Raw genomic sequence first — 14,814 nt, forward strand, 5'->3', positions numbered from 1 at the left:
GGAAGTTTTGGAGAGATTGGAGGTAGAAGGAAGGAGACCAGTTGGTAGACCTAGGAAAACCTGGAGAAGGTGTATACAGGAAGACTTGGCATTGATGGGATTGGATGAGCATCGGGCAGAAGACAGTAGAATGGAGGAGAGCCATAAAGCGACCAACCGTTTAGGAAGTGACAACGGACGTTAAACGAAATGATGATGATGATGATGAATTTTATGAGCCTAGTGATGGTTTAACAAGGCTTCTGCATCATGAATATGATAAATACTCATGAAAACCCAACTAATCTCTTTTGTGGTCTTGAGAAATATTTGTTGTAAGAGCCAAAAGTGTGATAAAAGATATGGCTGAATTATAAACAAAAGATTTTATGCCAACTAGACGTTTTATTCCTGTTCTCATACAGCTTTATATACAAAGCAAGTGCACGAATGTGTACAGTGATAACATGAAATGGATTTTCTGTACATCACAATTCATATATACGTTAACAGCACCCTGTAACTTTTTACTGCACATTTTCTCTAAAGCACCTCTGTGGTGAAGTGGTTAGCCCACCTTGCTACAAATCTGCAGGCCTGGGCAGTAGGCATGCAGCCTACCCTGCTGTTCATCCTCTCTTTTGGGATCGGTGACAAATGGGTACATGGGGGGAACCTGGGAAAGGTAAACTGTGGTAACCTGGAGGTCACACTGGTCTTATTTCCTGCCAGAAGCTCAAGGGCCAATGTGACTGGGATGAGAACCGAGGCCATGTCCAGTTATACTGTATGCCCCAAACTCTGCCCCTCTGAACCTTCTTTGATTCGCATGTCCTCCTCACCGTGGGCAAACAAGCACATCGGGGCGGGCAGGGGACAGCCGCTGCGGTGGTGTGCGTGGAACCAGCAGAGTTTGGTCTTGGTGAAAGTGTTGGGCGTTGTCTTTTTCGTCCATGCTTGTTGGGGGACCTGGAAAAAATCAGGATTGTTAATTCTTGCTGGCTCAGTTGAAAGCACATCTCACTGTTGCTGTAGTCCATTCAGTTTAACTGGATCCCCCTCAACTGTGGCCGGATCCCTACTTGTGTCAAAGAGTTATTTTCTTAAGTGAAGGAGGTTGACACACGAATGAACATACCAAGCCATTTAAAAACAAATAGAGGGACACACAATCTTTTATCTCCTCACCTGAAGGCTAACGAGGCCATCACAGAGGCTGAAGATGTATCGGTGGTTCTTGAGCAGTGTCTGCAGGCCACCGCACTCCTTCTTCATGGCGGCCAGCAGCAGGCGGTCCAGGCGCCTAGCGAGGTCCCCCAGGGTCATGCTACCACCCCGGTCCCAAGCGACAGTGGTTGGGGTCTCATTGCTCCCTATGTTGACCTATGGGGGGGGGGGGGGGGTGGTTTAGTAGTTTGGGGATTGAATTCCATTTCTATAAGCTGATAATTTTCAGTAGACATTGACTGGCATAAGACTACCCACATAGTGGCCTGACGACCACCTTTCGACCTGGCCTCTGGCAAAACTCTCTAAAGAGGATCAAATGAAGCTCCAGGGGGCAGAATGAGCCAAGCAAGATGGAACTAAAATAGAACACTTGCCAACGCCACTAAGGCACTAACAGGCTGGGACCTGCCACCAGGCCCCATCAAGAAAGACTACTGGCATTACAGGGCTGATGTAAATGTTTCTAGTGGTCTCAGTTCTTCCCTAATTAGAAAATCTATTGATTGTTGTGGATATGTAATGCAATGTACTGCACCGTGTATCGTATTATACCTCCATTCTTTGTACGTCTGGCAACCCTGTTATCCTCAGTCTGGCTGGCGTCCGTCAGGCAGCCACACGCTTGGGGCCCGCCGCCGCATTGTTCACTTGTTCCTAGTCCACGGTCTGCATGTGTTTCTATAACAAACCTACAACTCCTTGGCTGTCCTGTCACGACAGCTACACCATTCCACATGGCGCAGTGAGTAGGATATTGAGCCAAGGAACCGATGCCCTGCCTGCCGGTACCTGCCACCACAGCCAAGCCAGCAGGACTCCACTGCCCCTTCACGCCCTTCTCCGGGATCTACAGTGTGCAGTGACCTGTGACAGTGTGTGCAGTGCCTGGTGTTGTGTGTGCAGTGTTTTTGCGTACTCGTGTCTCTTCACGCCGCCACCAGGGAATGCCTCACCTTGGGCGGGAGACAGAGCCCAGCACATAACACCCTCCTCGTTCAGCGCTCAGCGGGTAACTGTGGGCTGCAGCCCACGGGCCATGACGAGTGAGCTGCCAGATACTGCCACACACACACACACACACACACACACACACACACACACACACACATCCACACTCACGCGCTGTCACTTTCTTTGAAACTCAGCCTCCCACGGGTTTTCCTTGTATTTGTGGGGACACTTCCGGCCGGTTCACAGATTCTCACAGATCACCATGTCGGATTCGCGTCCTTCATCGTCGGGACGCGGGGCGGCTTCCCCGTGGGGCCACCAACACTCACCCCCCACCTGCCCCACTCCTTCCTGCCTCAACCCCACCCGCCTCCTCGTGCATGGAATGACGATGTTCTACTACTTAGCATGTACATACAGGAGTCTCGTCTGTCTGCTGACCTGCGTAGAAAGCAAGAGGACGAAGACAGACGGAGAGAGGAGGACTTGTGATGACGACAAGAAGAAGAGGAAAGGCAACGAGCGGAGGAGTCAAGAAGGGAAGCAGAGGAAATGAGACGCAGGGAAGACAACGAGCGTTTCATGGCGTTGCTACAGATGTTCTCGGCTCAGGCAATGCCCGCTCAACACCTGCCGTCCCCAACCTACTCATCTGACCCCATATCAACACTCAGCCCTCTCGCCCCAACCTATCACCCTGCAAGCACTGGTCTCGCGCTGACCCCACCTGCCATGACAGCTGCTACTAGTCACTACCCTGCCCAAACACAGCTGCTGTTACAGTCGCCGTCCCACCTGCTGTGACAGCTGTTGCTACAGCCACTACGACACTTGTCACCGCAGCTGCCGTCACAGCGGCCGCTACAGTCGCAACTCTACCCACTGCCGCAGCTGCCAGGACAGTCACAACTTCGGCTGTCGCCACGGTTGCCACTCATGCCGCTACACCACATGTCATCATGACTATGACTCCTACACCTACTGCTGGGCCCCTCATGGGCAAACCTGTGGCTCAGAGTCCGCCCATCCTGCAAGCTGACGCCACCTACCAAACGTTCAGGCAATGGCGCTGCCAGTGGCAAGATTTTTCAGTCATGATTGACCTGCAGTGACTCCCCATGGAAAAGCAACTGATCCAGCTATGGATGTCTGTTTCCCTGGAGGTCCAAAGGACTTTAGAACACACCTAACACTTAGTTAGCGGTGGAAGAGGTCCTTGATGTGTTGCAGTCCCACTTCAAGAGTCAATGCAACGAGGCTCTACGCCGCCGTGAACTCCTGTGTTGCAAGCAGGCGGCCGTCAAGTCTTTTTCTGACTTCTATGTCCGTTTGAAGAACCTCGCTGAAGAGGTCGACCTTTGCTCAAGGGATCCAGTGACTTGCGCTGAGACCCTACTGAAGATGGTTTTGTTCATGGGCATCAGAGAGGAGCAGCTAGTGCAATGCCTCATCTCTGGACACGGGCACCTCTCCGGGACGTGGTTACCTGATGCCGCTCATATGAAGCTGCCTGGAACACAGCATCCGCCATCCAGTCGTCGCCAAGTCAGCTGTGCCCCATCTCCGCCTACAAGAAGGGGAAACGACGCGACAAGGCTGCCTCCTCACTTCAGTAAGGGCCTTCAAGACAGCAAGGGAAGTCCCCGGCCATTAAGTCGACCCAACCCTGCCAGTGTTGCAACTGCCAGCACGTGCCTGGTTGGTGCCCTAACGCCGACGGCACCTGCAACAACTGCAGCCGCAAGGGCCATAGGGCAAAGACTGCCAAGTGCCCTGCCAAGGAAGTCCAGTGCCGAGTATGCAAGAAGACTGGACATTACGACAAGTGCTGCCAAGCGAAGACAACAGATCACAGCCAAGACAGTTCACACCCTTCCGCACAGAAGTTGAGCTCCTGCCAGCGCTCGGGGCCTGCCGCCGCATTGCTCGCTTGTTCCTAGTCTCAATATAAAAACCATAGTCTGCATGTGTTTCTATAATGAACCTACAACTCCTTGGCTGTCCTGTCACAACAACTACACCACCCCACAATTGTCTAGGAAGGTTACATGAAAAATGGTGAACTTTTAAAGGACAAAACACTTTACTGAAGCTTTCGTGCCTTATAAAACTTTGAACACTCACCTCCACCAAATGCTTCTTCTCCATCAGCACTCCAACGATGGCTGATATTATGTCCTCCCTCACGCTCCTCTTCAGCTGGGTACAATTCCTGACTGGCTGCACACCCTCCCTGGCCTTAAAACCCTCAGTCCACATCTCAGTCTTCAGCAAACCACCACAATCTCTATTTTGAGAAGACTCTGAGTTACACTTCACATCCGCTTCATCAGATAATTCCTTCGTTGCTTCCGTTCTCTCCTTAATAAACGCATCAATCGTCAGGGAAACCTCACTACTGGCAGATGCGTCAATCGTCCGTTCTTCGCCGACGAGACATATCCTCTTGGTCGATGGGATCCGAAGCTTATCCTGTTTGACGTTGAATCCACACACAGCACCAATTTCCTTAACGTACTCGAGGTAGTCAGAGTATTGGCTTCGGCCCGCGTGTCGCCGTCGGTACTTTTGGCTGAAGTCGTGGGCGCAGCAAGGGATGACGAGGAACCTGGTGTCATAGCTGGACTTCGCCGCCATGACGGGGATCCAGGGCGTGAGTTCATCCGAGTGGTTCCCGATCAGCCAGTCGTGCTCGGGGAAGAGGTGCTTGTCGGAGGGTTCGATGGTGGCTTCCTGTGGGGTAAAAATAAATAAAGGAATAGATAAGAAGGAAAAAGTAAGAAGTGAAGGGAAAGAAAAGTTAAAATTGTTTGTGTTTTGTATTGATTTGTTCTTTTAAAGTATTTTGATTCGTTTTATTCTTCAGTTAAATGTTGCATTCTACTATAAACTTCCTTGATCTCTAAAGGAAAAAGTAAGAAGTGTTGGGAAAGAAGTTAAAATTGTTAGTGTTTTGTATCGATTTGTTCCTTTAAAGTGTTTTGATTCGTTTTATTCTTCAGTTAAATGTCGCATTCTACTATAAACTTCCTTGATCTCTCTCTGTCTTCCACGGTAAAAATAAAAGGGTGAACTTTGCTAATACTTTTTTTAAACTGTTTCTCATTTCAAAGTGTTTCCCTGTTTTGTTTTTCCCTTGGCATGTTTGTGATGTGTTTTGGTTTCGTTTTTATTATAGTTTGTGTGTGTGTGAATGTCTTGTTTTTGTTTTTTATTTTGGTTCATGTGTGTGAAAGGTGCTGTTTTGCTCTTTATTTTATTTAGTGTGAGTATAAAATGCATTGTCTTGTTTTGTTTTTGCTTCATTGTTACTTTATTCATAGCTTATTTAGTGTGTGAGGTATCTTGTTTCACTATTGTCATTATTGTTTTGTTTTCTTTTATTCTTCTCATCATCCTCGCCCTCTGTCCTTACCTTCAGCTCAACATGGCTCGGAAACAAGTCCCAGATCTTGCGCCTCTTCACGTCAATGCCTAACCCCCTGTGTCCCTCCCCCGCCAGGATGTACACCAGCAGCCCGTTGCCGCAGCCCAGGTCCACGAAGCTCTGGGGCGACGCCAGGCCCCTCCGCTGCCTCTCGTGCCGCCACAGCAGGAGGAGGTAGGTAGCGATGGCAATGTCCTCGTACACAAACTTTAGCGGGTCTGTTACCTCGGGCCACATCTGTTTGGGGGTGGGAGTGGGGGGAACGGGGCAATTAGTGGTGAGTGTTTTGTTCTAATAGACTTATCTTCACTATTTTATTACTGGAAAAGGGACATACTAGAGACAAGGCAAAGAGATTCTAACAGACTTATCCTAGTTAGTTTATTAAGCTGTTTTCAGGAGTGGGAGGAGGGAGAGGGGTTAATAAGTGATGTGCGTTACATTCTAATAGACACATCTTAGTTATTTTGTTACTGGCAGAAGGGACAGACTAGGGAAGAGAAAGGGACCCAGATAGACAGACAGAGACTCAAGATGTTTTTTCTGGTTCTAAAGAGAGGTATTATTTTTCCAGTGAAGGAGGAAACTCAAAGGGGGATTAGATTTTGATTATGATGTTTCCATAGACTTATCTTAGTTATCTTGTTGCTGGCAAAGAGACAGACTAAAGATGAGAGACGCATTGTATCTTGTTACTGGCAAAGAGACACGCTAAAGATGAGAGACAGAGATTGTATTGTTGCAGACTTATCTTAGTTATCTTGTTACTGGCAAAGGGACAGACTAAAGATGAGAGAGAGATTGTAAAAGACTTGTCTCAGTTATCTTGTTACTGGCAAAGAGACAGACTAAAGATGAGAGACGCATTGTAACAGACTCATCTTAGTTATCTTGTTGCTGGCAAAGAGACAGACTAAAGATGAGAGAGAGATTGTAACAGACTTGTCTCAGTTATCTTGTTACTGGCAAAGAGACAGACTAAAGATGAGAGACAGAGATTGTAACAGACTTGTCTCAGTTATCTTGTTACTGGCAAAGAGACAGACTAAAGATGAGAGACAGAGATTGTAACAGACTTGTCTCAGTTATCTTGTTACTGGCAAAGAGACAGACTAAAGATGAGAGACAGATATTGTAACAGACTTGTCTCAGTTATCTTGTTACTGGCAAAGAGACACGCTAAAGATGAGAGACAGAGATTGTATTGTTGCAGACTTATCTTAGTTATCTTGTTACTGGCAAAGGGACAGACTAAAGATGAGAGAGAGATTGTAACAGACTTGTCTCAGTTATCTTGTTACTGGCAAAGGGACAGACTAAAGATGAGAGAGAGATTGTAACAGACTTATCTTAGTTATCTTGTTAACATAAGAACATAAGAACGTTGGAATCTGCAGGAGGCCGGTAGGCCTATACAAGGCAGTTCCTTTGACCCTAAGCTCCCATGTATCTAACCCCACCTAGTATCGCTGTCCATGAATTTATCTAATCTATTTTTGAATGTGACAATTGTATTGGCACTCACCACATGACTGCTAAGCCTATTCCACTCATCCACAACCCTGTTGGTAAACCAATTTTTGCCTATATCCCTGTTGAATCTGAATTTATCCAGTTTAAACCCATTACTTCGTGTCCTACCCGGTTCTCTTACCAACACCTTATGAATGTCTCCCTTATTAAAGCCCTTCATCCATTTATAAACCTTGATCATGTCTCCACGCACCCTTCGCCTTTCTAGAGAATGTAAGTTTAACTGTTTGAGTCTTTCCTCGTATGGCAAGTTTCTCAACCCCTGAATCATCTTAGTCATCCTCCTCTGGCAAAGAGACACACTAAAGATGAGAGACAGATTGTATTGTAACAGACTTATATTAGTTATCTTGTTGCTGGCAAAGGGACAGACTAAAGATGAGAGACAGATTGTATTGTTGCAGACTTATCCTAGTTATCTTGTTACCGGCAAAGGGACAGACTAAAGATGAGACAGAGATTGTAACAGACTTATCAAAGTTATCTTGTTACTGGCAAAGGGACGCACTAAAGATGAGAGACAGAGATTGTAACAGACTTATCTTCGTTATCTTGTTACTGGCAAAGGGACGCACTAAAAATGAGAGACAGAGATTGTAACAGACTTATCTTCGTTATCTTGTTACTGGGGCACTAAAGATGAGAGACAGAGATTGTAACAGACTTATCTTCGTTATCTTGTTACTGGCAAAGGGACGCACTAAAGATGAGAGACTAATTGTATTGTAACAGACTTATCTTAGTTATCTTGTTACTGGCAAAGGGACGCACTAAAGATGAGAGACAGAGATTGTAACAGACTTATCTTAGTTATCTTGTTACCGGCAAAGGGACGCACTAAAGATGAGAGACAGAGATTGTAACAGACTTATCTTAGTTATCTTGTTACCGGCAAAGGGACAGACTAAAGATGAGACAGAGATTGTAACAGACTTATCTTAGTTATCTTGTTACTGGCAAAGGGACACACTAAAGATGAGAGACTAATTGTATTGTAACAGACTTATCTTAGTTATCTTGTTACTGGCAAAGGGACACACTAAAGATGAGAGACTAATTGTATTGTAACAGACTTATCTAAGTTATCTTGTTACTGGCAAAGGGACACACTAAAGATGAGAGACAGAGATTGTATTGTAACAGACTTATCTTAGTTATCTTGTTGCTGGCAAAGGGACGCACTAAAGATGAGAGACAGATTGTATTGTAACAGACTTATCTTAGTTATCTTGTTGCTGGCAAAGGGACGCACTAAAGATGAGAGACAGAGATTGTATTGTAACAGACTTATCTAATTACCTTGTTACTGGCTAAAGAGGACCCACCTTGACGAGAGGCTTCCCGTACTTAATCTTGAGCCGCTGATACACCTCATTGTACTCCGCCACGTCCACCAGCTTCAGGGAGCCACGGTCATCCACCCGGCCATCCTCGGACACCTCCGCCGCCCACTTGGCCACTTTGGGGAGGACATTCTTGGTCAGCCAGGTCACACTGGGGTCGCCTTCCTGCTTGCCTCCTGGTGGTTGAGGAAATGGGTTGTCTTAGTGTGGGTGGAAGTATGAATATCAGGGGGTCGAAATTCACTCCTGCCTGGTGACTTTTAACCTGTCTCCTTTAGCTAGAGTGGCTGAGAAACAGCTAAATATGGAGTGAATATGAGGGTGGCAAAGCAGCCTGGGGTGTGCAATAGTGTGCTCCTCTCATACCCATGAAGCTGAGAGTATTTTTGTAACATTTGTGACGCCAGGCATCCAGCCCTGACACTGCTGTTGACCTCCCTCGCCGCATGTCACCATGGCCTCCAATTCACTAGTATTTAGAGTTGCGTGCATGAGACAATACTGGCTGTAATGACCCAGTGACACTAACCACACTGGGATAGAAATGGCCGTACAGGGGCTAGCAGCCATATTCCAAAGTTCCCCTTACTAAAAGATGTCATTTACTACCAACTCAAAAGCCAACGACTCCATTCCACACACAGCCCTGATCGTACGAACCAGGGTTGGGTCCAAGTACACGTACTTGTTCTTGTACTTAGAGACTAAAAATTCAATTGTACTTGTACTTAGACTCAAAGTACTTGAAAAGTACAAAGTACATTCAAGTACAAACAAGTACATTGTATTTAATCAAAAGTTATATACTGTAAATAGATTCTGGTGAACTTTGTGATGATACTATTGGGTAAATATATATAATGAGTGTTATGATATTGTAGTGTAATGTTATGGTGTCTCATTAATGTGTATATACGAAAACTACTAACTTTCGTGCTTCGCGAATCTGTGCCAGGAACTTTTTTTATCACAAAAAGTACTTGTACTTACGTACAATGACATGCACCTGGACGTGGACTGAAGTACATAGCAAAGTGACTGTACTTGTACTTAAAAAATATCCAGGTACTTGGACTTGGACTCAAGTACAGTCACCTGTACTTGAACCCAACCCTGATAGGAACCAAGAGGAAGCAGAGCAAGAACAAGAAGGAATCCACTGAAGTAAAAATACAATAAATAGAAAAGAAGTCAAGCAGGAACACAAGGACAAACAAACCCACCAGAATAAAGGAGACGAACAAGAACCAAGGAAGCAGGAGAGGGAGAGAGAACAAAATAATATAAGACAAGTAAAAATATAATAAAAAAGAAGTAAAGCAGGAACACAGACAAACAAATCCACCAAAATAAAGATGAACCAGAACTGAGGAAGCAGGAGAGGGAGAGACAGAACAAAGTAATACAAGATGCTACTAAAGTCTGTTTCACCAAGACATTACAGACGGCCACACCTCCTGTTGTTCTCTCTTGGTGTTGATCAGCTCCGTGGCAGCCAATCACCGCGCAGAACCCGGCAGTTTGCTCCCACCTCGGCCTCTGGCGTCGCCACTCTGTGCAATGCTCTTAGTTTTCTAATAATAATAATACAAGGCCTACCTGTGTTTTCTAAGCAGCATTGCCATCCTTGAGTCATTATCTATAACATTCATTCTTTAACACAAGATGACTAATTATTTTTTCTCGTAGATATCATGTGGTGAATGAAGATATTTTTTTATACGATAAAAACAAGTTTATATCTCTATCTATATTTAAGTTAACAGTGTACTTATGGCTATGCTTTTTGTCTCATCATAATCTTTGACAGTCAAGACACTAGTTGTTCAATGGTAAAATTGCATTAAGTTAATATTTCATGGTGATTTTGAGGTGTTATATTTTTCTTTATGCATCACATAGCACTCTGAGGCAGTGTGAGTGCAGAGCAAGCTTCCTGGGCCAAGCAGACTAAACTTTCCCAGCATGGTGGTTGGCTGCCACTTGGCCAGTCAAAATTGAAGAGCATGAGGGTGTGTGGCCGCCTGTAATATCTTAGTGAAACAGACTGTAGTCAAAGCCAAACAAAACTAGCGGGGAGAAACAGCCCACAAAACTGATGCTCCAGAAAAGGAAAAATGGCCAAGAATTACGAGAAAAAAGGGATGAAAAAAGGGTAATGTGTCGTCATCACAGCAATATAACATCAGCCTAACACAGAGAAATGACATGCTGATTTTGTTGTTTGTTTTGTCTCTCGCTGCCTCTTTTACTATAATTAAAAAGGAAATAAAATCAACCTACCACTTAGACATGACATGGAGATTCCCGCGGAGGTCAAGGCGACAGTGTAGTTGACCTTAGGGTTGATGGACAGTCGTGATGACTTGGTCTCGGTGATGTAGGTCGCCCCCTTCCTCGCCCCGTCTGGGAAAACAGGGATGTGTATAGATATTTATTTTAAGGGATAGGAGGTCAATGAGGTGGTTAGCTCAGGTCACCCTCCCCTTACATCTTGCTCTTGTACACTCACTTTACAAAATCAGACAACACTGCTGAGAAAAAATAATACAAATATGGAAATATTTGACAAAAACTCAAAGAAAAAAGAAAATTAACTGAATTGAAAAATATGATAAGAAATAATTGATAATACAACATTTGAGATAATATAACAGGGTAAAGATTAGTAAAATAATCAAATACAAAAAATAAAAGATTGTGGAAAGAAGATCATTGATGAACATCAGAAAGACGGTGGGAGACAGGACAGAGCCCTGTGGAACACCACTGTTGATAGGTTTAGGTGAAGAACAGTGGCTGTCTACCACCGCAGAGATAGAACGGCCGGAAAGGAAACTGGAGATAAAGATACAGAGAGAAGGATAGAATCCATAGTAGGGTAGTTTGGAAAGCAGAGTTGTGCCAGACTCTATTGAAAGCTTTCAATATGTCTAGCGCAACTAAGACAGCTTCACCGAAACAGCTAAGAGAGGATGACCAAGAGTCAGTTAAGAAAGCAAGTTCACCAGTACAACGCCCCTTGTGGAACACTTACCGGCAATCAGATAGAAGGTCAGAAGTGGATAGATGCTTATGAGTCTTCTGGTCAAGGACTGATTTAAAAGCTTTAGAAAGACAGGAAAGTAAAGCTATAGGACGGTAGTTTGAGGGATTGAAACGGTCACCCTTCTTAGGCACAGGCTTAATGTAGGCATACTTCCAGCAGGAAGGAAAGGTAGATGTTGACAGGCAGAGAAGAAAGAGTTTGACCAGGCAGAGGAAACAGAAGTATGAAATAAAAAATAAAGAAAAATACAAATTATAGCACAGAAAAGACATGTTTATAAAGATGAAACAAAACCCAGTACAAGAACATTATACATACCCAGCAAAATGACCTCCAGAACAGAAGCAAACTTATCCGCTTGTTTGGGCAATATTTTCCTGACGACGGCCACGGTGTTTGAAGTCTTCGCCAAACACCCCCATGGAATAACAAGCTTCCCTTCGCTGTAGTCCCTTGAAGCTTTCTGATGGCCCATTTCATCTTCATTGTTGTTGTCGTTTTCTGAAGCCTTACACTCATTTTGAAACCTGGCGACATGATCTGTTTCAATGGCTGATTCACCTTCATCGTTATCATCATCATTATTGTCATTATTCGAGGCCTCGCAGTCATCTTCAACCTTCGCCACATCGTAATTGGAGAGTGACTTGAAACATCCATCTTCTAGTTTCTTTTGGAGGAGACTCAAGTTAGTGTGACTGATATTGGCGTTTGATTTGCTGCAGTCTGTCCCGGAATAAATGTGGTTTTCTATGCAAATTCCCAGGGCAGACTTTTGGATTTCAGAGTTCTTTTTGTCACTGGTTTTCAATAATTCACATTTATTCACATTACTATAGTTTATCTGTGGTCCAATGTCATTTTCTAAGTTATTTTCATGTGATGGTTGTAGTAATTCATCCGCCTTTTCAGCACTGGTATTGAGCTTTCCACTTGTGTTCTCATTTTCACATTCTAGCTCAGAATCGATGTTGTTTTCTATTTTCTTTTTAAGCGTGAACTCTTGTAAACCTTGCTCCTCTTCATTACTATTCTCAGGCCCATTTGCATTCTGTACAAAGGTAAAATCTTTCTCTTTACTAAATTTTCTCTCTTCATCATTGCTCTCGGATTCAGTTGCATTTAGTACAGAGGTAAAGTCTTTCTCTTGGCTAATATTTCTCTCTTCATCACTGGTCTCAGACTCAATGGCATCCAGTACAGAGGCCAACACTTTCTCTCGGTTGTAATCCCTCTCCTCGCAAACGCCGATCCACAGGTTGGTCGTCCCGCAAATCCTTCGGTTGATTACATGTGGCTTCTCGGTGAAAATTTTGATGGCGCCCCAGAACTGGTTAGGGACAGCCGCCACTACCATTTCTACTGTTCTTGTCTCCATGTTGGGTGCTCACTCTTGTGGGGGAAACAGGAAAATATGAGGGGTCAGAAAAAAGGTATAGATGTACTGATTGATGCAATGATTGAATTAAGGGGGAGAAAAAGGAAAAAAATAGGTGATAAGAAAAATGCTTAGCTATGAACTGATAGGGAGAGCGGCCTCTACCCCTTCATTTGTTCTTTTGTTGGGTGTTCACTCTTGTGGGGAGGAAGAAGGGAAAGTATAAGTGATTAGAGGAATGTATAAATATAACGATTGGGATGTGGGTGAGAAAGGGAGAATACAACTGACTGGATCAAAAACAGCATCCCGCTATTTCTTTTTTTCTTTTCTCTGCAATTTGTGTTTGTTCTTATGGGGGAGGGAAAGGGAAGCATATATGACTGGATGAAAATAAAGATATGAAGATTGGGCTGTGGGTGAGAAAAAGGGAAAACATATGAGTAAAACTTGTAGTGATTCGGTCAGGAACAGCATCCACTATACTGTTTCTTCTGCTCTTCCTTCCATGGTTGGTTTTCATTCTTACGAGAGAGGTGAAAGAAGGGAAAATATAAATAATAAAAAAAATGTAGAGATATTCTGATTGGGTTAGGAACAGCATCCAACTCCACTTTTCATCCTTTTGGAATCTCAGTAACTACTACGTTGCATAATTTTGGTACTGCTTTATTGAATGTCAAAAAAATAAATAAATAAATAAAATGGCTAAGACAAACCTCATCTTTCTTTTGCTGATAGAACAAAAAGTCAGAGATAGAACCAAGTAAAACTGTTATACTCACATGGATATTCTGGCCAAGGCGTCATCACTTCTGCTTCCCCGTGTACTGAAGGGAAGGGAAGAAAAGTTACTGAAGTTACTGATATAAACACTGGAAGGGGTTCACCAACATGACTTATTTGAAAAAGGGAAGAAAAGTTACTGATACAGACACAAGAACAATATCACCAACATGACTTATTTGAAAAAGGGAAGAGAAGTTACTGATACAGACACAAGAACAATATCACCAACATGACTTATTTGAAAAAGGGAAGAGAAGTTATTGATACAGACACAAGAACAATATCACCAACTTGACTTATTTGAAAAAGGGAAGAGAAGTTATTGATACAGACACAAGAACAATATCACCAACATGACTTATTTGAAAAAGGGAAGAGAAGTTACTGATACAGACACAAGAACAGTTTCACCAACATGACATTTGAAAAAGAGAAGAGAAGTTACTGACATAGACAACAGAAAGAAATAGGTTTACTGATAAGATTTATCAGACATGAGAAACTAAATTAGGTAGATGGTTCTTAGGAAAGAAAATATTTTTTGTCAAAAGAAGCTAATGTCTCCTTATTAATTACTGTATTTGACGGCTTATAATGCACATTTTTTTTCCAAAAAATGTCCCAGAGAATTACCCTGCGTCTAATAAAGTCAAGGGTCAGCTTTGGGTTACTGGCTAGTTGAATTTTAATGCTGCAGTGGCCCTTAAATTAAACCACAAACATCTCGGCAAATGTAAACAAGGTGGCGATCGCTTCTACACCAAGAACGGCAACTCTATTCTAAAGTAACAATGTATAACAGTAGTCCTTACTGCCACTTCGTATAAAATAACACCAGTCAGGAAGAAAATGAAGTGAAGACTTTTAACCATGCATGTACCTACACAAACTAGTGGCTGTTGTGCAGCAAACCTGACCACACGCACAAGACACACTGGTTTCCTTAGGTCAAAGCCAGGGATCATTGAGGTAAGACTTAAGACAGACCTTCATAAAACTGTTTAACTTTGTTTAATTAATTGATAGGCACAACTAAAATTACGATGTAGAATGATAATAAAGAAATACGATGTACAAACACTATTCCCGATACCCCTCTGACAATGTCGCTGTCTACACCATATTTGTTTATGCC

General features: G+C 43.7%; 1 protein-coding gene across 5 annotated transcripts in view; it reads right to left on the minus strand.

The window, feature by feature from the left end:
* Window positions 1-364: 364 nt before the first annotated feature.
* Window positions 365-14,814, minus strand: part of LOC127002868 (probable tRNA (uracil-O(2)-)-methyltransferase) — a 39,007-nt gene continuing 24,557 nt past the window's right edge. For 4 of the 5 annotated variants that reach the window (XM_050869107.1, XM_050869106.1, XM_050869108.1 and 1 more), the window contains exons 4-12: window positions 13,676-13,720; window positions 11,831-12,904; window positions 10,747-10,869; window positions 9,918-10,016; window positions 8,446-8,639; window positions 5,576-5,824; window positions 4,285-4,893; window positions 1,168-1,362; window positions 365-948 (exon numbers count right to left, since the gene is read on the minus strand). In XM_050869107.1, the coding sequence (XP_050725064.1) occupies window positions 760-948; window positions 1,168-1,362; window positions 4,285-4,893; window positions 5,576-5,824; window positions 8,446-8,639; window positions 9,918-10,016; window positions 10,747-10,869; window positions 11,831-12,890 (2,718 nt within the window). In that variant the 5' untranslated portion in view covers window positions 12,891-12,904; window positions 13,676-13,720 and the 3' untranslated portion in view covers window positions 365-759. The remainder of the gene's footprint in view (window positions 949-1,167; window positions 1,363-4,284; window positions 4,894-5,575; window positions 5,825-8,445; window positions 8,640-9,917; window positions 10,017-10,746; window positions 10,870-11,830; window positions 12,905-13,675; window positions 13,721-14,814) is intronic. The other variant, XM_050869110.1, reaches the window with a different exon arrangement.

Source organism: Eriocheir sinensis, chromosome 24 (genome assembly GCF_024679095.1).
Source record: "Eriocheir sinensis breed Jianghai 21 chromosome 24, ASM2467909v1, whole genome shotgun sequence".
In the NCBI taxonomy this organism is placed as follows: Eukaryota; Metazoa; Arthropoda; class Malacostraca; order Decapoda; family Varunidae; genus Eriocheir; species Eriocheir sinensis.